Here is a 24,095-nt window from a genome sequence, read left to right on the forward strand (position 1 = left end):
GACAGGAATTTTGAGTAAAAAAAAAAAGTCAGGATTAGACACTTTAAAAAAAAAAAAGTCAGGCTGACAATTTAGGTAAAAAAAAGTCAGGATAAACTAAAAAAAAAAAGGCAGGACCGAATAGAGTGAAAAATAAAAAGGCAGGACAGAGATTACAACTAAAAAAAAATGCAGGTCAACATTTTTCATCCTAGCCCCCCCCCCCCCCCCCCCCCCCCCATAAAAATCAAATGGTAGCTCCCTTAACAGGTTCATTTTTAAGTATGTATTGAAATGAAAATATTCTGGAAAATATTCAGGGAAGCTATATGTATACAAAACCAACACAAACTTTCTATGATACTGATTATTTTTTTGCTAAAAACCAGAAACCAGAATTAGAAAAAAACAAAATACATGGAAGCTTATAACCAAAAGCATATTATATAGATATTTATAATACTATCATCCGAATACATTTTTGCATGCAATATTTCAAAAATAAAGATTTTTTACAGTGGAAGATCAACTATTGTCCATGTTTAGAAATTAGAAATGTTTTCTTTGATTTAGTGTACCATACTGGTGAGATATTTTTCAAAATAATTGTGAACAAATATTGTCAAAATTAAATAATGTATTTGTTTAATATATAGACATTTAATTACACAAAATATTTTTTTACTCAGACCTTAGTCATAAGATGTTGCTGCACAGCATAGTTCTAAATACAATGAGACTGAGGTAAACATATATATATCTGACATAAGTATCTAAACCAAAAACTTAACCTAAATGGTATTCCTTGCTGCCTGGTGCAGAAGGGCATGTAAATACTTCTTCATTGGATTTCCCATCTTCTATCAACCTATCACAAATCTTACATACTAAAAAGTTATATTAAATGTAATACAATTCATGTTGCAGAGAGTCTCATATTGTGTAAGGCACTTTAATGTTGGTAAAAGCATAGGTTAAAATGTGTCACACCACAATTTTGTTGTTCTGACACATAACACATAGCACTTTAAAAGTATTAAATTTCATCTGGCCTCTACTTTATAGATTTGTGTAATTTTTGCATCCCATATATGAATTTTATTTAATACAATATCAAACTGGCCAAAAAAAATCAAAAAAAAAACAACGGTTCTAGTTTATTTAGTATGCATATTTCATAAAAAAAAAAAGTCATTTACAGCATAAAGTGTTATCAGATGTAAAATTTCAAAAGATAGGTTCAAATTGCAGGATCACACTATATATCTTCTCACACATCTGCAAAATAATTCAGTATTTTTACTTTTCAATTGTTTTTCTCAATAATAATTCAAGTAAGAAAGAACAGAATTTTACATATCAAAACTTAAGAACAAATAACTTTCAGGACTTTCAAAACCTATATGGAGGAAGTCACACTATTATAAGGAAAGAGAGTATTTCAACTCAAAAACCCTTTACAATCTCCCCACATGCGTAAATATGATTGGTTTTTAAGAATCAAAATATCTGATACACAAATCGATGGTTTGAGATATAAAACAGACGTTATGAATTATATTTTGATACATTAAAATCTGACCTTACTTACAGTAATGCTACAGTTATTTACATACTCTTAAAACCTCTGTTTGATATCATTCTGAATTTACAAGTATTTCACAACATTAAATAAAGCCCTGAGTTTGGTCTATTTTTCATTTTGTATATTCAAACCACATTCAGTGAACTGTTACACTTACAATAATTTATTAATACAATCAATTACGCAATATCAATACTGTAACAAATTCAGAGGTTATTAATAGTAATTGTACTTACTGACCTGCTTTCAAATTGTTATAAGAAAAAAAAATTGTTTCAGAAAAAATTACATATTTAAAAATTTGTCTAATATAAAACATAGTAACAAAGATTAGAACAACAAAATATCTTCCTGTTAAATATCTCCCTGTTAAATGCTGTTAATCCTTCTTCCTCAATACTTCTCAGCAAAGAAAACAGCTCATTTTCGTCCAACAACATACATATCTCTATTAGGTACAGATTTCCACTTTTGATTACTAGATTTCATCTAAAATATCTGACTGTCAACTGCGAATTCCAAATTCTTCCACAACTTGATGTATAAGTTCTTTAATTTGGTTGCGTTTAATTCTTACATATTCCTGAGTCACTAAATCGTTCAGATGAATGTTGTAACCTTCACACAACTCCTTACATAAATGTTCTACTGTGGCTATCAAATAAACTCCACAATCATAACCTGAAAAACATAAATTAAACAAATAACTCATGGCAACTATAAGCTTGTAGGTAAATTAACTTGAGTTGGAAACAGCCATTTTAGGCCTATTACTTTAATAAAATATTGGAACATAAAAATTATTAAAGTCTCAAAAAGAGTTTTCCAGATATTTCCCAGGCAATAAATCTAGTACATTTAAGACATTTCACTCCTAGTTGAGTAATGTTCACACTTTTGTTTGTAAATGGATTCACCGTGTTATAACAGATTACTGAACTTACCATTCTCTTGTTGAGGTCCGTCCATTTCTATAAACTTCATTCTTCCCATAGGGGCTACAAATATTTCACAGAAAATCATATCACTGTATATGAATAAAAGAAGAGATGGGCTTTACATCAATGAAACCAAATGACACAAAGAAAAGGACATATATATGCAGGTAAACATACAGTTTCAACAGATTACCGGTTTCTTTACATATCGAGTTCCAAATAATGTTTAGAAAATATCTTGAATTCTAATATGTCATGCTTCTTTCACTTTGTGAATAAACCCAGGCCATAAAAAAGAATAGGTTAGTTTGCCCAAACCCTATCTACCCAGAAAAAAGCTGCCAACTCAAATTCTTTTATTGTCCTAATTTGAAGAAGTTTTTTTTTAATCAGATAGGCATGAAGACTAATAAACATTTGATACTTCAATTTCTTTAAAAAAAAAAAAAAAAAATGCCTACCTACCTACCCACTGTCTCAACCTTGAGTAGGGTTTGGGCAAACCAAAATATTTTTAATTGTGGCCCCATGCTCTAAATCCAATAAAATTTGTTTGCACATGCGTATATTGACTACTGCAGAATACTGAATTTTATCAAATTAGCATACATTTAATATATTTCATTAATTTATAACATTTCCAAACTCTTAAATGATGCACATGTTGCAGTTCGAAATTGACATATTTGACCTAGATACAATAACTGTTCATGCTGGCTGTTCTTTCTACATATATGAATTCCCATTCTAGAACGGTGCACTCTATTAATGTGCTATATACAAATATACACCCGCATTCACTAAAAACTCATATTAACACACAAAGGAACGTGCCACTAATCCACTCCTCACTCTAAAAAATCACACTGTCAGTCATTTGTTTGTTTACAAACAAAAAAGGAAGGTTCATGTAAGAGCCTACACAAATGCTCTACTCTTAATACACATCGGACATAGAAATTACCTTAATATACTTTATTGTAGTTTAAACATGGGTAGGCATTATATTCGTGTTATTTTATATTCCTGTTATTTTAGCCCTCACTTTCGCTTGGGCAAAAATAATCACGAATTGATGCCTACCCATGTTAAAACTACAATAAAGTATAGCTTGCATCAATTATTTTTTTCTACACAAAAAAGGTTAATTAACAAAGAAATTCACACCATATATATCCTATATGAGGACGGAGGGATAAACAGATGGAAAGACTGACCAGGGTCAGTTAAAACAGGATTGAAGTTTATCTTTTATGTTGAATTACAATAAAATCCTTATTTTTTAAATTATATCCTCATGGACTTTTCACCCCTATACACGCCAGTCATTTCAAGTAAAAAGTATAAGGGCTGTTCCAAAAATAAATGTATTGGGGGAAGGAAGGCACTTGTTATTTGACCCCACCATACAAGCAATCTTTCTTAAATAACCACCTCCCATCAAATTTTAATAAAAGTGCCTCCCTTCCTTTCCCCACCCCAAAAAAAAACCCAATTATTTCTGGAAAAGCCCTAAACTCTTTTAATTATCTTTTATCTTCTGCTTTATACCAAAAATTTCTTTTATTTAAAATTTTTCTCGCAAGTTCTTCAAAATTAAAAGATTTGCAAATAAGATACTGTATAAAAAAAGGTTTATACCAGCATATGAGTTAAAAGTTTCTTATACTCACCATGTACATGAGGCTGTATTTTATATGCTAATTTTTTGGCAATGTCTTCATTATGTCTGGTACAGGAATCATAATGTCTAAACTCTTGTTTACTTCTTATGTACACTAATAAACTCCTAAAATATACAATAGTATCTACATATCTAACATAGATAACATATCTAAATAATCTAAAATTGATGATACATAATTTATCCTATTTTAAGCCTAAAAATGTTTACAGTCTTCCAATATATTCAACGATAATTTTTTTACCAAAAGAAAACAAAAAGTCCAAGTGACCTACCTACTTACTTAAAATTTCTAAAGGAGGAAACTAATTATGCACTCATCCTTTTGTTTGGTCTTAAACACAGTTACTGAGTTAGGCAAGGTTTTTTCTAATGTGGTTTACTGATCCGCCGACTCTATAATTCCGCAGAGAAAACAAGTGAAACTGCGAGCTACTGCTCACTGATGATACCCCCGCCGCAAGTGGATAATATTAATAGTGCAAAAATATGCAAGTGTTCGGTAAACAGGAAGTTGTCGAGTGATGAATCTGAAAACGCATCACACGGTATAGCTGACTTATAAAAATCCTCAAACCAAATTTCAGAAATCCTTGTATTGTAGTTCCTGAGAAAAATGTGACGAAAATTTTTAACTTGGTTATCATGTGTAAAATCATACAAGTGTTCGGTAAACAGGAAGTAGTTGAGTGATGAATCTGAAAACGCATCACACGGTATAGCTGACTTATATAAATCCTGAAACCAAATTTCAGAAATCCTTGTATTGTAGTTCCTGAGAAAAATGTGACGAAAATTTTCAACTTGGCTATCATGTGTAAAATCAGACAAGTGTTCGGTAAACAGGAAGTTGTCAAGTGATGAATCTGAAAACGCATCACACGGTATGGCTGACATATATAAATGTTGATACCAAATTACAGAAAGGGTGGATGTGTAGTTCCTGAGAAAAATGTGACGAAAGTTTCATGGGACGGACTGACTGACGGACGGACTGATGGACGGACTGATGGACGGACGGACTGACAGACAGAGGTAAAACAGTATACCCCCCCTTTTTTAAAGCGGGGGTATAAAAAATAAATTGATATTTGATGCTTTTTTTATTCCCACCGACCCTAATAAATGAATGGTAATTTTGGGGCCCTTTATAGCTAATAAATGAACTAGTAATTTTGGGGCCCTTTATAGCTTGTTGTTCGGTGTGAGCTAAGGCTCCGTGTTGAAGGCCGTACTTTAACCTATAATGGTTTACTTTTTAAATTGTTATTTGTATGGAGAGTTGTCTCATTGGCACTCACACCACATCTTCCTATATCTATGGAAATAATTTTTTATAATTAAAATATCTGAGAAACAGTATTTTCCTGAAATTAAATGCATTAATGTATCATGTTAAAACATTATCAGAAACAATTTATACACATTGTATTCTAAAAATAAGATATCAAAAATAAATCTTAGTATTTGGGTATCTCGATCATTATGGACAATGAAAACTGAACTTGAAATTTTGTGTGCCTTAATAATTTTGGGTAATGAGACCTGTTACAATAAGTTTGTTTTCCTTCTTTTGTCAAAATTACTCTACATTTAATTGGGAATTTCCTTGTATTGACACAAAATAAATGCTGATGCAAGAAATATTGCTAAATGAAATAAAAAATTGCAATGGGCAACATCGGGGAAACTCAGCACAGTCCCTGACTGCTAGTAAAGAGTATCAACTTCAGACTCTATACTCCATTTTCACTCATATTGAAAAACATTGTAATCCTTTATATACATTCCAGGAGAAAAACATTGTATAACATGTATAAATTACAATAAAGACAGGAGAACACATTGTAATCCTATTCATGGCAGGAGAAAACATTGTAATCCTATTCATGGCAGGAGAAAACATTGTAATCCTATTCATGACAGAAGAAAACACTGTAATCCTATTCATGGCAGGAGAACAAATAGTAATCCTATTCATGACAGGAGAACACATAGTAATCCTATTCATGACAGGAGAACACATAGTAATCCTATTCATGACAGGAGAACACATAGTAACCCTATTCATGACAGGAGAACACATTGTAATCCTATTCATGGCAGGAGAACACATAGTAATCCTATTCATGACAGGAGAACACATAGTAATCCTATTCATGACAGGAGAACACATTGTTATCCTATTCATGACAGAAGAAAACATTGCAATCCTATGCATGGCAGGAGAAAACATTGTAATCCTATGCATGGCAGGAGAAAACATTGTAATCCTATTCATGACAGGAGAACACACATTAATCCTATTCATGAACAAGAGAACACATGACATAGTAATCCTATTCATGCACAGGAGAAAAATATTGTAATCATATTCATGATTAAATGTAGATAAATATTGACAATTACAATGTGTATGTATAAATACCACAAATTAAATTAATCTCTTCATTTACCATCCTGTTCCAACCAATGGGAGCCTCCTGACGTATCTGCATTTTCGTTCAATGAAGACAAATATTGTCAATTATATGTACAAATACCACAAATTAAATTAATAGCTTCATTTACTATCTTGTACTAACCAATGAGAGCCGCCTGCTGTCTCTGCATTTTCGTTGTCATTGACAGGTAGAAACACAAACTGTTTTGTTGGCAGGTTAAGTGATTCAAGGCTAGAAGTAAGATCTGCAGCTGAAATATATATAAGGAGGGAAAACATATATAATGATATTACATACAAAATCAATATCTAAAGGTACTATAGGCATCAAAAACAAGCAATTAAATTAGATAAGGAGTTATTCGAAAAAGCATGAAATTTATGTCAGTGAATAAATTGTTTCTGAGAAAAAAATGACTCTGAGTAAGTGTATGTACATGTACATGAAGAAGACCAGTTGTGCTCTAATTGTCCATATTAACTTTGTAACTATAAGCAGATAAAAAGATACATACCTGGAGCTAGTTTAATAAATTGTGCCACATCAGGAACTATCAATGCTAGTCTATCTGCTGAATGATTGAATTTCTCTCGTTCAAAATATCTAAAATGAGATGGAAACTTATGTCACTGGATGTGAATTCTAATTTCATGACAAGAAATCCCCACTTTGTGGTTTTAATTTATGGCAAATTCTTTATGACCAATTTAATGTTTTGGCAGAAACTAAAATATTGTCATATATTTACAAAACCATCTCAAAATTATCTGAATCATGATTTTATTGCTATTTGTAGTTTGTCTATCTTGAACAAATGTCTTTCTTGTCATCTAATATTTTTATTATAGTTTATCGAATTTTATTTCCTAAATAACTTCTTCTTTATTGATCATGTTAATCACAAATAGTCATTGTTAGTTAATCCCTTGAAAACTTTTAGCTTTGATATACTTTTTAGGTTAAATAATAATCAAGAGTGACTTATATAATTTGTCTCTAATTAATAAGGGGACGAAGTCCCCTATTACAGTAGAAAATTCAATAAAAAAAAAAAATCGGGAAAATTTCCCGAATTTTTCATTGTACTAATGAACTCAAAATCGTTCAATTTTTTTTTGTCGTGTTTTTTAATTTCCTGATCTGCGCAGAACACATAACTCTACTTCCTTCTTCCGGTCTTGTTGTTGTAGACTTTGATTAGTCTAGTAAAATATAGGAACTCAAGGAACACAATACCAATATTTCATTTTTAATCATTCTTTGTCTTTGGTATGAATAAACGTTAGGCCTACCTGATGCATTGCGTTTCTTTGTTTACATTGAACATGACGTCATAACTTAAATAACGTCACAAGTAAAATCCCTAACAACAGAACCAAAATCGGAAACGTTACGGTATTTCCGTATCTTTTTTTTAACAAATATTTAAAATACAAAAAAAATAATTTAAACAAACTTCGTCCCCATTCACAGGTAATGCCTGCCTCATATTAAGGGTAAAACCTGTTGTTTAGTGCAGGTTGTCGTTTGTTGATGTGGTTCATACAGGTTTCTTATTTCTTGTTTTTAAAAAGTGGCGGATCCAGGGGAGTTCTGGCCTCTTTTAATTGGCCGATCAATGCATTTGAATGGGGACATATAGTTGGAACCCCCCTTTTTAAAATGGCTGGATCTGCCACTGAGACAGTTGGTTTTCCTATTTGAATGGTCATTTTTAGGGCCCTTTATAGCTTTTTGTTGGTATGAGCCAAGGCTCTGTGACGAGGACCTTACTTTGACCTATAATGGTTGTTAACTTTTAAATATTGTTACTTGGATGGAGATTGTTTTATTGGCTTTCGTACAACATATTCATACAACATATTTTTTTTATATATACAAAAAACATGAGAGAACATTAAAGTCTAATATTATTTGACACATATATAAACTAAGGGTATATATGTATGGAGTATAACGCCCTTTGAATGTCCATATTGACCTGCAGACCAGAAAAAAATATACATGTTTACTGAACACTTTATAATTAACTATTAGAAATAATTAAACATGTGCATACATTTATGTGGATTTGCGATATTCATTTATCTGCCAAAATATTCGAAAATTATAAACCAGTTTAGCAATTCCCATAAATGAGGATCTTTCCCAATCTGTTGGACTAAAGAACATCATGTTAATCTGTTTATTACAATATTTGTATTTCATGTAATACATTGAAGCAAGTAGACGTAAAATAAATACGATCAGAACAAAAAAGTTGGTATACAGTTCAGTGTCATGGTAAGGGTCTATTGTAAGTTGTTAGGCTAAGTGTTCCACAAATGGGATTCAGAGGTCAGAGATGTTTAATAATCTGATATTACTTTTGTTAGTAAATTCATCATCATGCCCATGGGACAATTTCATTTCATTGTATACACACTATGTGGATGTCAAATAATTTGAAACTATACATTGGAAATTGACAAGATAGCTTTGAAAATACACACAACTGCTGAATACGCATTTTTCATACAATGTCAACATCATACATGTACTAGTAGTCTCAGGGTCAAGAGCAAATGTATTTCTGGATGAAAATGTTTGGTTATTTATGTCTTAAAATAGCACAAATAAAGATTAACATACTCAAAACAAAAGCCTATTAAAATATCATTCAGCCAATGAGGACCGTCAAGTAAATCAATATCAGATTTCCGCACTAAACTGTCGTTAAAACTTAGAACAACATCGTTTTCTCCATCTGCCATGATCATAACTCCATATTAATACGTCACTTCCGTTTTTCTGATTGGCCTTCGTTGACAACTACCACTTTATCTGGAGGGAAATTTAAAAATAAATCATGTTCTCGCGATGCAACTTTTATCACAATAAAAACATACATGTATTTGTAAGATCTGTAACATTCCCCTGACTACGTAATTGAAAGAGGAATATGTCAACACCAAGTTGTTTTATTGCGTGTGCCCTCGAAATCGATTAGATCGGTGTGCTCGATAACTGAATAAACGCAAGGACGTATGTTAGTTATACGTCCTTGATAAACGTCAAATTATAACCAAATCTGGGAACAGGATATCTAAGTTAACCGTTAATATATATGTTCCTGAACCAAATAGCACCCATTCAGCAAACAAACAAAATAACAAAAATATTAATAGACAATAGCATTGAGTTGCATATTCTGTTCAAACTTCATAGGCGGATCTAGGGGGGGGAGGGGACTGGGGGGCCCAGGCCCCCCCTTTCGTGGGAAAATTTTGTTGATTATATAGGGAATCTTTGAAGGGGGGGGTTTCCAGTTTTTGAAGAAAAAAATAATTTGTTTTTGATTCTGAGAAGAAAAGAAATGTTTGTTTCACCCTCAGCTGCCACTATATGTAATGCTAAAATGAAAGAAAAAAATTGTTTTCGACTTGTCGCAAACAAATTTGTCCAGAAAAAAAACCATACCCCCCCCCCCCCCCCCCCCCCCCCCCCCCGCCAGTAAATCAAATGGTTGCTGCCTTAGGAAAATTTCTGGATCCGCCACTGTCAAACTCTAAAGATAAATTTTATCTGAAACCCTAAATTCAGATATCTGTATTGTGTAGTGTCATTTTTATTGAATAAATCAAGGCTATTGGTACTTTACGGAACGGAACGGAACGGAACGGAACGGAAAAGAATTTCATTTAAGGTATCCAAAGGGGGCATTTATCAAAATTTCGAAAAATCTTTAAAACAAAACAAACTTTAAAATTTCTGTGTTTTACGGGTTTTCCATATACAAATAACACAAATGTATACTAAATCTCATCTTCACAGGTGAAATGTGTAATAATGTATAACATCGGGAAATACTCTGTAGATGAATATGTCGGATTGTCCTGATAAATTATCATGAAATTAACGCATTTGCAAGTCATGCATTATGATATCTAGACTGACCTCACGTCGTCCTTGATTAGAGACAGTGATCAAGTTGAATCTGATTTAAACTTATTAATTTATTTTTCCGTTCCGTTCCGTTCCGCAAAGTACCAATTGCTCTGAGGAATTAGTATTTAACGGAAAAAACGGAAACAGACATCTTTAATGTAATTAAAGCTGTATGATAACAAAAATTGTCTGACACCTCTTTTTGCATGAGTGGTATGTGTTTTAGATAGCATTTTCGACTTGATCAATAATAAAAAATTTAACACAAAGGCAGGTTACACAAAAAGTCTTTCGCCTTCCATCGGTAATTATATTTAAAAAAAAGAGGCCTTCAACAGCCCGTTCCGACGATGATTAGAGACAGTGATCAAGTTGAATCTTTATTAAATCTTTTAATTTATTTTTCCGTTCCGTTCCGTTCCGCAAAGTACCAATTGCTCTGAGGAATTGGTATTTAACGGAAAAAACGGAAACAGACATCTTTAATGTAATAAAAGCAGTATGATAACAAAAATTGTCTGACACTCTTTTTGCATGAGTGGTATGTGTTTTGGATAGCATTTTCGACTTGATCAATAATAAAAAATTTAACACAGAGGCAGGTTACACAAAAAGTCTTTCTCCTTCCATCGGTAATTATATTTTAAAAAAGAGGCCTCCAACAGCCCCTTCCGACGATGATTAGAGACAGTGATCAAGTTGAATATGATTTAAACTTTTTAATTTATTTTTCCGTTCCGTTCCGTTCCGCAAAGTACCAATTGCTCTGAGGAATTGGTATTTAACGGAAAAAACGGAAACAGACATCTTTAATGTAATAAAAGCAGTATGATAACAAAAATTGTCTGACACTCTTTTTGCATGAGTGGTATGTGTTTTAGATAGCATTTTCGACTTGATCAATAATAAAAAATTTAACACAGAGGCAGGTTACACAAAAAGTCTTTCTCCTTCCATCGGTAATTATATTTTAAAAAAGAGGCCTTCAACAGCCCGTTCCGACGATGATTAGAGACAGTGATCAAGTTGAATCTGATTTAAACTTTTTAATTTATTTTTCCGTTCCGTTCCGTTCCGCAAAGTACCAATTGCTCTGAGGAATTGGTATTTAACGGAAAAAACGGAAACAGACATCTTTAATGTAATAAAAGCAGTATGATAAAAAAAAATGTCTGACACCTCTTTTTGCATGAGTGGTATGTGTTTTAGATAGCATTTTCGACTTGATCAATAATAAAAAATTTAACACAAAGGCAGGTTACACAAAAAGTCTTTCTCCTTCCATCGGTAATTATATTTTAAAAAAGAGGCCTTCAACAGCCCGTTCCGACGATGATTAGAGACAGTGATCAAGTTGAATCTGATTTAAACTTTTTAATTTATTTTTCCGTTCCGTTCCGTTCCGCAAAGTACCAATTGCTCTGAGGAATTGGTATTTAACGGAATCAACGGAAACAGACATCTATAATGTAATAAAAGCAGTATGATAAAAACAAGTCAGACCCTTCTTTTTTGAATGAGTGGTAAGTGTTTTAGATAGCATTTCGACTGGATCAATATTTAAATAAACAGCTGCGCCATGAGCGCATGATACGCCCGTCGTCTTGTGAAAAAACATTTTAATGTAAGTGTGGTTCTACCCACACATCAACCTATCTTAGAATGAAAATGACCTTTATCTTACACATGAGGAATGTCAGGGAATGAAACTGTACGTGTATTGCTTGGCCGCTCAAGTCCTCTTGATTTATAACGGATTAAGAAACAAATTGAAAACATGTAAGATTATTTGCAAAGTAATTGCATACATTTAATTCACTGTCCGTGTCACTGCTAGTCATGATAGCCCTACGATACAAACATTTCACTAGATTTTTTCGGGACAAACTAACATGTAAATCAAAGAATTTCAAAGAAAACGTTGTCGGATAAGTCCGAAAATTAATAAGTGCGCTTAGACTAAGAATGTTTTAAGGGTTTTATCAAACGAAGTTATGGGAAAGAAAAGAACGAAAATAGAATGCTTTTTGATACACTCTTAAAAGGACCCTTAATGCATTCTTTGTGTAATCGTAAACTATGACTTACGAAGACTTTAAGAGAAGTTTCTTGTTACCGCGGGCCCCTGTATCATGAAAACCTATCTTAAGTTTCATTTAAGAGAAAACGCTTTACAAGAAGATTACGATGGTGATAAGAGAGTATCTGCAATCCCCTCGTGGGTTATCTTAACAATTTAACGGCTATCTTAGTATACACTTACGATAACTAGTTAAGATAGCCCTATTATCGACTTCGAAGTAACCGTCTTTGATTTCTAAGAGAATATTAGTATTTGCGGCAAAATCGGTATTAAAACTAAAGTCGTCTACTGTATGTGTTTAAAAGAAGGCTAAAAATATACTATGATTCGTTTTTTGTTGCAGACTCTATATCCACTGTCAAGTAAAGCCCTGTTTAATGCTCCTTTCTGGCATAGATAATAAACGAATATTCAAGTTAATAAATTCTATTCTTCAAAAACACATCTACATGGAATGGTAACAATAAATCAAGAGAACAAATCAACTAACATATCATACAAATACGGAATGCAATCCGCAATACGAAAAACCCCATAACTGGTTAAGGCGAGATAACTCTCTTAAAAGGATGTTATCTTTACCAAACTGACATATAACACCTGTTCATTGATAATTTGTATTATTCTATGTATTTTTTGTGATTTTGTCCCATGTACATTTTACTTCATAACTCTTTATTAACATACTGTTTGTAGATTTTTTTTACTGATATGTAATAATACGTATCAGTATTACCACCGTAGGTATAGTGTCCGGTTGAGATCGGGTTTTTTCGAGAGCGTCCAGTTTTTTTCGAGAGATTATGACTAAAAATGTAAACAAACAGACATGTTTTCCTGTAACACGTAAAATAAATGCTTAAACTAAATTTACAAGATCAAACAAGTTAAGTAAGTATTTGTGATGAAAGGATGTTGCCAACCATACATACTTTGCAGTTAAAAAAGTTTGATTTGGCCTAATAATGCTTTTATGCCAAAATATAGAAAAAAGCAATTTCTATACACATACCAATGCAAATTTCAAAGAGCATGCACACATGATGTCTTTATATCCTTACATTTACATATGCTATAACAAAAGTTTTAGTTATTGTAATTAAAAGGCAATTTTAAGGGTATATTCATTTCCATCTGTTCAAGTTTTTTCGAGAGCAGTTCGGGTTTTTTCGAGAACAGTTCAGGTTTTTTCGAGAGATAAACCAATTTCTTACGGTTTAAAATGTGCTATTTAAGTACATTTGAGTTTAAAAACGAATGAATTTCAGAAAAGTCATCGGTTCTTTCAAAGTTTATAACTAATGCATTACAGCAGTTTGATAATGTTGCATAAGCACATACATTTCATAAAAAAAACATAATTTATTTCTATATATTGTTGTATTGCATTATGAATTGCATGGACACCGGTATGCTTTATACCTATATTATTTGGATTAATCAAATCTACCTATGTCTATAGAAAAAAATGTTCACATCATGCATGATCACTGTATTCAAAGGACACTGGTTAACGTATGGTTAGATCAATCAAACATATTGCCATCCATGTTATTGAAATGACGGAACTAAGCTAGTGTACTGACTCGTCCGTAATTATTTCATGATGTTTCCGAAAGTTGACTTACATTTACTATCTTCTTTGTTACTTTCCCCTCTTTTGTAATTTCCCCTTATTTACATGCTCACGTTGATGATTCAGCATCATTTATTGATATATCTGCCAGATTCCGGCACAGTGTACGTTTATAGCATATTGACAATTTGAAGAACTGTTTATTGTAAACATATATAACATGTATTGTGTTTTGATGACGTATAAAACGTTGGATAAATGACAATGATGACAAATATGCCACTTCACCAGATTATTTGTTTTATTGTTTCACAACCGTTTGTTATTACTTGTAAACACACAGATACAACATTTACACTATAAAAATGTTCTATAAACATTCAAATACCCCTTTTGGTAATTTTTGTATGATTCATAGCACCCCCCTCATTTCGTTATTTTTAAAGTATGGAAAGCAATTCGTGTCATAATTTGCATACATAATGTTTGATACTTGTCGAGTTTTCAACACATTAAAAGCTGAACACACCAGTTTTGACTCACAGTTATGTTACAAACTTGATATATTGTTAATACTTGTATTTTTTATGTGAATGTATGGAACACAATTAGTGTCATAAGCCAACTTTGTATTTTTGTATGTTTTGGCAAATCTTTTTGATTGATAGGTTTTATATTGAGTTTTTATTTGTTCTTTCAGCTTTTTACCGTTTGATGTTCACGTTCAGTTTGGAGTTATACTTACCTGTCATCATTTGTAATCATTCATTGAACACCAGCATACCTTTGTTATTCATGCTACATTGTGTTAATAGAGTGGATTATATGACAATAAATAAAACGGTTATCTTTAATGAAGTCCATCATTTAATGCCCGCAAAGAATAGATGGGAGTCATTACAGCTAGCATGCTGATGTCCAGATAAACATATTGCATAGATCCAAATATACGTATATCGATATGGAATTTATGTGATTTAAAAAATCTACATTTTAGAGTGCCATGGATTTTAAGCTGAAACTATTCGTAATTTGAACAATCGTTTTGTGGGCACGGTCAAATTTGATTGATATTTAAGTACGCATTGCTTTTGCGCCAATTCTTAAAAGTTGTAGTTTTTCATTTGCGCCAAAAAATAAATATTGCTTCTGCGCCATTGTGCAGGTAAACTAATTAAAAAGTGAAAATATAGAAAATTTAAACAATATCTACGGACACACCAGCTGTCATCAGGAGATAGGAGAAAAAAAAACAGATTCAGTGGCGGATCCAGGGGGGGGGTTCCGGGGGTGCGCACCCCCCTTTATTTTTGCCGATCAATGCATTTGTATCGGGACATATGTTTTGCACCCCCCCCCCCCCACCCCCCACCCCTTTGCCCTGGGTTACCTGGGTTAGCACCCCCTCTTTCGAAAATTCCTACATCCGCCCCTGCAGATTAAATACGGAATGCACCTCTAGAACCGAAATTTCCCGCTGATATTATAGTAAGACCTTTGCCTATAGGTTTTGTAACAGAACAGACTTTTAGTTTTTATAAATACTTTGATTAACAGCAGTTATTATTGTGGTTTTATGACTTTTAAGGAGTTACCATTTTTTATAGTGCTTTGATAAATCCGAAAATGTTTTAACAATTTGCAAACATTTTTTTATTATAGTGTAAACCAGTGTTTAGTGCTCATATTTTTATGAAGATATATTTTAAACATATGTTTTAATATTTATGAGACCTTGTTTCTAATAAAAAATGGAGAATGGAAATGGGGATCACTGTTTCTTATCATCTTCGGAAGGCCCCTTTTTTAATTTATAATTACCAATGGAAGTAGAAAGACCTTTTGTCTAACCTGTCTTTGTGTTATTTTTTATACGTCCGTCAATTTTGACGGGACGTATTATGGTATACAAATGTCCAGTGTCCGTCCGTCCGTCCGTCCGTCCGTCCGTCTGTCCGTCTGTCTGGTGTAAACATGTCGCACCGTAACTTGAGAACGACTTATCCAAATTTTTTGAAACTTAACATAGTTGTTTCTTATGATGGTCAAATGATCTGTATACTTTTTTGTGAAAATAAGATTACAACTTTTTGAGTTATGGCACTTTGTAACTAAAACAGGGGTGTGTTTTTTTCACATGTCGCACCGCATCTCAAAAACGATTCTTGATTATGGCTTAAAACTTCAAAGGCTTCTTAGTTATATTAATCTTAATATATCTGTATACTTTTTGGTGATGATTCAAAATGTCATTTTTGAGTTATTGAGTATTTTGTAAAAAAAAAAAGGGGGGGGGTTTACATGTCGCACCATATCTCAAAAACGATTTATGATTATTGCTTAAAACTTTACACACTTCTTTGTTATATTAATCTAAAGATCTGTATACTTTTTGGTGATGATTCATTTTTATATTTTCGAGTTATTGAGATTTTGTAAAAAAAGAGGTTTTTTTTCACATGTTGCGCTGTATCTCTATTGCTTAAAACTTAACAGGCTAATGTTGCGTCGGGTTTCCAAATACATCTTGTACAATCTTCCTATTGAGCGGGAATAAGGAATGAGTCAGGATATACTAAGCATGACATCCTGTACAACCCTGTGTTATTCAAAAAAGATTTATGTTTTTTCACAAGACGACGGGCGTATCATGCGCTCATGGCGCAGCTGTTTATTTAAATATTGATCCAGTCGAAATGCTATCTAAAACACTTACCACTCATTCAAAAAAGAAGGGTCTGACTTGTTTTTATCATACTGCTTTTATTACATTATAGATGTCTGTTTCCGTTGATTCCGTTAAATACCAATTCCTCAGAGCAATTGGTACTTTGCGGAACGGAACGGAACGGAAAAATAAATTAAAAAGTTTAAATCAGATTCAACTTGATCACTGTCTCTAATCATCGTCGGAACGGGCTGTTGAAGGCCTCCTTTTTAAAATATAATTACCGATGGAAGGAGAAAGACTTTTTGTGTAACCTGCCTTTGTGTTAAATTTTGTATTATTGATCAAGTCGAAAATGCTATCTAAAACACATACCACTCATGCAAAAAGAGGTGTCAGACAATTTTTGTTATCATACTGCTTTAATTACATTAAAGATGTCTGTTTCCGTTTTTTCCGTTAAATACCAATTCCTCAGAGCAATTGGTACTTTGCGGAACGGAACGGAACGGAAAAATAAATTAAAAGGTTTAAATCAGATTCAACTTGATCACTGTCTCTAATCATCGTCGGAACGGGCTGTTGAAGGCCTCTTTTTTAAAATATAATTACCGATGGAAGGAGAAAGACTTTTTGTGTAACCTGCCTTTGTGTTAAATTTTGTATTATTGATCAAGTCGAAAATGCTATCTAAAACACATACCACTCATGCAAAAAGAGGTGTCAGACAATTTTTGTTATCATACTGCTTTAATTACATGAAAGATGTCTGTTTCCGTTTTTTCCGTTAAATACCAATTCCTCAGAGCAATTGGTACTTTGCGGAACGGAACGGAACGGAAAAATAAATTAAAAAGTTTAAATCAGATTCAACTTGATCACTGTCTCTAATCATCGTCGGAACGGGCTGTTGAAGGCCTCTTTTTTAAAATATAATTACCGATGGAAGGAGAAAGACTTTTTGTGTAACCTGCCTTTGTGTTAAATTTTGTATTATTGATCAAGTCGAAAATGCTATCTAAAACACATACCACTCATGCAAAAAGAGGTGTCAGACAATTTTTGTTATCATACTGCTTTAATTACATTAAAGATGTCTGTTTCCGTTTTTTCCGTTAAATACCAATTCCTCAGAGCAATTGGTACTTTGCGGAACGGAACGGAACGGAAAAATAAATTAAAAAGTTTAAATCAGATTCAACTTGATCACTGTCTCTAATCATCGTCGGAACGGGCTGTTGAAGGCCTCTTATTTAAAATATAATTACCGATGGAAGGAGAAAGACTTTTTGTGTAACCTGCCTTTGTGTTAAATTTTGTATTATTGATCAAGTCGAAAATGCTATCTAAAACACATACCACTCATGCAAAAAGAGGTGTCAGACAATTTTTGTTATCATACTGCTTTAATTACATTAAAGATGTCTGTTTCCGTTTTTTCCGTTAAATACCAATTCCTCAGAGCAATTGGTACTTTGCGGAACGGAACGGAACGGAAAAATAAATTAAAAAGTTTAAATCAGATTCATTTTGATCACTGTCTCTAATCAAGGACGACGTGAGGTCAGTCTAGATATCATAATGCATGACTTGCAAATGCGTTAATTTCATGATAATTTATCAGGACAATCCGACATATTCATCTACAGAATATTTTCCGATGTTATACATTATTACACATTTCACCTGTGAAGATGAGATTAAGTATACATTTGTGTTATTTGTATATGGAAAACCGTAAAACACAGAAATTTTAAAGTTTGTTTTGTTTTAAAGATTTTTCGAAATTTTGATAAATGCCCCCTTTGGATACCTTAAATGAAATTCTTTTCCGTTCCGTTCCGTTCCGTTCCGTTCCGTAAAGTACCAATAGCCATAAATCAATAAATGATACATACATGAGATAATTTTTCTTCAATAATTTAATGATCTTTAATGTCAAGTCAATGGGTTCATTAACAGACAAATAGTTTAATATAATTAACAAAAATCGAATTCATTTATAAAAGTGTTTAATAATTCATCATTTAATTGGGGATGAATAAAATCTATGAGGCAAATGTATGAATTCATTGCAACAGGAAAGAAATACAGCATACATGTATATGATTTTTTTTTATATCAAGCACTTTTATCTATAATGTTAAAAACAAAGTTTACAGTATTATTTAATGTATTTCAAAGGTCAAAAACAATATATTTACAAAGTTCAAATGAGGTTTATGAGATGCTGCATACGAACATGTTGGTGTCTGTTTTTCAATAGATAAAATCTGGTGTCGTGTACTCTGTCTTTTAGTTGGACGGGCTGCTCCTGTTACAAACTGGATACTAGTAATTTTATATTCGGCTAATGCTTCGGTCTTCTCGAAAATGTAGGGAAAAGGAAAAAAGTCACGGAAAGATAGTTACACGAAATAGTCACAGGATAAAAGTCATGATCACAATAAATATTTTGTATAATAAAGGTTATAAGGTCACATAGGTATACGGTTCTAAGAGGGGGCAAGGGGGGTCCCAATAACAGCAAAACAGCAAATTGATTTGGCTCATAACAGATAACAAGGAATTAAAATGGACAAAAACAGATAACAGTAAATGAAATATTAAAATAATTCGGTCTTTGACAAATCAGTATTTCTTATTACGATATAATCCTTTGTAATGCATTCCATTTTTTATGACTATGTTTTTAGTATTAATTTATGTATCTAGAATGTGTTTAAATTACTACTCAATATATTATAATATTTTTTATACGCTCGTTTACGGAACGTATTATGGTATACTGTTGTCCGTCTGTTGTCAACATGTCGGACATTTATAACTCAAAAACTCTTTAACCATTTGCATTAAACTTTGAGGAATTGTTTATATCTATTGACGTGAGCTCCCTTTTCTTTTTTTTTTTTTTTTTATAAATTTTAGATTTTAAGTTTCTGGGTAATGGGTTTTTATTCAATAAAATTGGTGGGTTTTTTTTCAGTTTTCTGATAATATCTCAAAAATGCTTTCACAAAGCAAGGAATTTTGGTGAATTGTTTATATCTATTAACATGAGGTAACTTTCAATTTTTATAAATTTTAGATTTTACGTTTCCAAGTTAACGGGTTTTATTAATTAAAAAAGTGTGATTTTCCAGTTTTCAGACATTAACACAAAAATGTTTTCAGCAGTTCTCATGAAACGTTGGTGTGTTATTTATATATATTGACTGAAGCTCCCTTTGTTGCTAATCAAAAAAGTGACCTAAAAGAGTTTGAATATTCTGACTTTTTCTAAATGACCATTTAATGAGGGTGTGAATTTTTCTTAATAAAACTATGAGGCAAAGTGGTATATAGGGTAGAAAAATCAAAAGCACCAATTATAAGCATGTAATTTATCAAGTACTTTGAACGAATTTTGACACTCTAAAAGCAATTTATTCCACTATTTTCAAAGGCCTTATTTGAACAATTTTTTATTAGCTGAGGTTTTTGATTGTACCAAGTGTACTAGTAAGTAGAATACATAGTTTAGTAGGGAAACAATGGCTTGAAACGAAATAAATCTTTGTTTGTAATGAGTTATGTGCAGCTTCGGACCCAAGAACATGGTTGGAACTTTCATTGTACAATGCATTTGGGTCTGCTTTGAAAAGAATTACAGAGCTGAGTCTATGTACCATATTATATAAAAGGTTAAGTGGTTGTTAGGACCTAGTCCTTAATTGAGATCCTTGTCAGATATTCCTGGCCATATGTTTTCCTTTTTGTCATATTAAGAATTGTTTTAATTTAATATGTTCGTACGGAAAACAAGGAACATTATTCTCATACAAAAAATTAAGATAATTCTAAATACACATTCATAAAAAAAAATGGAATTTATTACAAAGGATAATCATAAGATATACTTGAATTGTCCTGGACCTCACTTCTGTGATGGGTATATGTTAATGGCATCCTTCTCTGAATACGGGACAAACGTATTAGTAGTGGTAGACCCCAATGGCCAAAGTTCTTCAATTTATACCGAATATTGACTGTCAAAAAAAATGCTAACATTCCAATTTTCAATAACAGTTAACAGCAAATACATTATCACAATAACAGATAACAAAAAAACTAAAAGCCCAATAACAGCTAACAAAGAATAAGACAATAACAGCTAACAGCAAATATATTTTCAAAATAACAGATAACAAAGAATTAAATTGCCCCATAACAGCATAACAGTTAAACCCCTTGCCCCCCCTCTTCTAAAACCCTACAAAAGTCCCCCTTAGAGCACAAAGCAGTACAATATAGTACAGAGTTCATCAAAGGACCAAAAGGAGTTTGATAAAAGATAAAAGCGGAAAGGATATAACATTGATTTTTATACTGGAGTATATAGTCATTTCTTACGAGAAATAAAATTTGAAGGAGCTGTGATGTAAACAGCTCTAGATGAAACGTTTTTGTCGAGCCTGCGACTTTTGTCGCAGAAAGCTCGACATAGGGATAGTGATCCGGCGGTGGCGGCGTTAGTTAACTTCTTAAAAGCTTTATATTTAGAAGGTAGAATACCTGGATGCTTCATACTTTGTATATAGATGCCTCATGTTACGAATTTTCCGTTACTCACATGTCCAATTTCCTTGACCTCATTTTCATGGTTCCGAGTGACTACTTGAAAAAAGTTAAGATTTTTTTGTAATGTAAAATTCTCTCTTATCATAAGTAATAGGACAACTATATTTGGTATGTGCGTATCTTGCAAGATCCTCATGTCCGTCAGACAGTTTTCACTTGACCTCGACCTCTATTCAAGAATCAGTGAACAAGGTTAAATTTTGGTGGTCAAGTCCATATCTCAGATACTTTAAGCAATAGGTCTAGTATATTCGGTGTATGAAAGGACTGCAAGGTGTACATGTCCAACTGGCAGGTGTCATCTGACCTTGACCTCATTTTCATGGTATCGGTGGTCAAAGTTAAGATTTTGAGTTTTGGTCTTTTTTTCTATTACTATAAGCAATAGGTTAACTATATTTGGTGTATGGAAATATTTTATGATCTATATGTCAGTCGCGCATGTTAAATTTGACCTTGACCTCATTTTCACGGTTCATTGCTCAGTGTTAGTTTTTTGTGTTTGGGTCTGTTTTTCTTAAACTATAAGCAATAGGTCAACTGTATTTGTTGTACGCGGAGGAATTGTTAGCTGTACATGTCTGCCTTTCATGGCTCATAGGTCAATGTTTAGTTTTCTTGGTTAATGTTAAGTTTATGTCACAATCGTAATAAAGCTTTATATTCAGGACTATCAACATAATATCAATGATTAGTAAAGATGGCGAGACATTTCGGGGTGTGCACTCTTGTTCTTTAAATGGAGTAAAAATGGAAAATTCTATGTATTAAAGGCTTTACCTGGATTTTTTTTTTGATTTTTTTCAGTTGTTCAGTGATCTCGAAGATGTTTGGGGAATGCAGAGGCGGATTAAGGGGTGGGCAGGGCCCCCCTTTTGAGAAAAAAAATTGGTTGATTATATAGAGAATCATTGAATCGTGACGGAAACGGGGCCCCCTCTCAGGCAGTCAGTGGGCCCCAACTTATGAAAATTTCTAGATCCGCCACTGGAATGCATATTGTATGTAGTCTCTCCGGTAATGTTATATGGATAAACTAATAGATCATCTAGATACAAATGTATCTGCCGATATCACTTGCATTTGGCAATATGCACAAGGTTATGGTTTTTTCCTGTGATTGTTAATTACGTCTTTACACTAAATCCGTGTGATTTTGGTAGTGTACTAATTGATACTTTAGTCTTAGGTGCATGACTTTTTCATTAGTTGTTATTGGCTTTGATCAATCTGTCAGTAAATTCGAGTACTCACATATATTTTCAATCTAATTAAAATACAGATCTCTGATTTCGTTATACTACTTATGCAGTATAACGAATTCATAGATCTATATTTTGATTAGATTGATATCTTCTTTGTGTCTTTGTTGTTGTAGAGATGTATGAATCACAGGCACTTGTCTAAGATTTGCTTAATATATACCTTAGTGTGTTATATTAAGGTGTATATGGGGAAAAATCTGAGACAAGTGCTTGTGCAGTATAAATACACTGCCACGTTCGGTCTGGTTCTTTTTCAAAGTTAGAAAAAGTGGAAATACCTTTTGATTTTCTTCTGATAATAGGATCTTTCCCTTCCGTAATTTAGTGTGCTTTCAAAGCTGAATATGTGGTAAGAGTTTTGCTCATTGTTAAAGGCAGAACGGTGACATATAGTTGTTAACATCTATGTCACCTGGTCTCTGGTGCATAGATAGCTGTCGCATTGACAATTATACCACTTCTTATTTCAATATCATTGTTAGAACAACAAAACACGTTACGTTTATGAAAACTTACTAAATCTGGGCAAACCAGGTTGACACCAATCATGGGTGTATAGAATTTAATGAGGTAAGCTACGAGATATGTAAAAAAAATTTAGAATATGATTTAGTGTAGTTCAATCAAAAATGAAAGTGAAAATAATGAATGAAATAATAAATCGCTTTTTAGCAGCCAATTTGGTTCAATTTTGTTAACATAATCAAAGAAACATCGCTGATCAATTATTCACTTGCAAGAGAAAAAATCGACCTCGTTGAATTCATGTGATTAATTTAACTCATTAGCTAATGATTGGCTAGTCGTGTACAGCTATTAAAAGGAAAAGAATGTCAACATTGTAAGTGAAACAAAGGTTAACCATTTCGTTGACTGATTCAATCTACAAAAAATTCATCCAATACAGATAAAAACGACGACTAACTTATTTTTCAACTTATAACATGAAATCAAACAGACCTAGAAAATCTAATTGCACGAGGTCGCTTTCTCTTTCTCTTTGTGTTTATGTTTATATCGGGTTATGTGACCGTCGGTAGTCTTCAAAAGTCATCTCGATAATTAATTAGATGAAGTTTAGCTTAAAATACACACAGAATTCTGATGAATATGATCAAGTACATTCATTGTTAACTGATCATTTCAGACTTATTATAATTTGGATATACGTTTCAGTATGTTATAAATAAAATAATACAATACTTAATAAACAATACAATATTGTATTAACGCATCACCTTATAACTAGAGGATCTAGAGGCTCCAAGGAGCCTGTGTCGCTCACCTGTTATTTTGTATTTACAATTGATGCATAGATTAATGCAA

The 24,095-nt window shown here is 32.6% G+C and overlaps 1 protein-coding gene and 1 long non-coding RNA gene across 2 annotated transcripts; one reads left to right on the forward strand and one right to left on the reverse strand.

Moving 5' to 3' along the window:
- Positions 1-384: 384 nt before the first annotated feature.
- LOC139490832 (sentrin-specific protease 8-like) lies at positions 385-9,417 on the reverse strand. The gene is made up of 6 exons (XM_071277874.1): positions 9,262-9,417; positions 7,145-7,233; positions 6,772-6,880; positions 4,176-4,291; positions 2,509-2,562; positions 385-2,245 (listed from the first exon to the last, which is right to left on the reverse strand). The coding sequence occupies exons 1-6, from the start codon at positions 9,387-9,389 to the stop codon at positions 2,070-2,072; spliced, it is 672 nt and encodes a 223-aa protein (XP_071133975.1). The 5' UTR covers positions 9,390-9,417; the 3' UTR covers positions 385-2,069.
- Positions 9,418-13,916: 4,499 nt separating this feature from the next.
- LOC139490824 (uncharacterized) lies at positions 13,917-15,070 on the forward strand. The gene is made up of 2 exons (XR_011656424.1): positions 13,917-14,380; positions 14,917-15,070. It is a non-coding gene; the product is annotated as an uncharacterized lncRNA (long non-coding RNA).
- Positions 15,071-24,095: the final 9,025 nt, after the last annotated feature.

This window comes from Mytilus edulis, chromosome 1 (assembly GCF_963676685.1).
Source record: "Mytilus edulis chromosome 1, xbMytEdul2.2, whole genome shotgun sequence".
NCBI classification, from domain to species: Eukaryota; Metazoa; Mollusca; class Bivalvia; order Mytilida; family Mytilidae; genus Mytilus; species Mytilus edulis.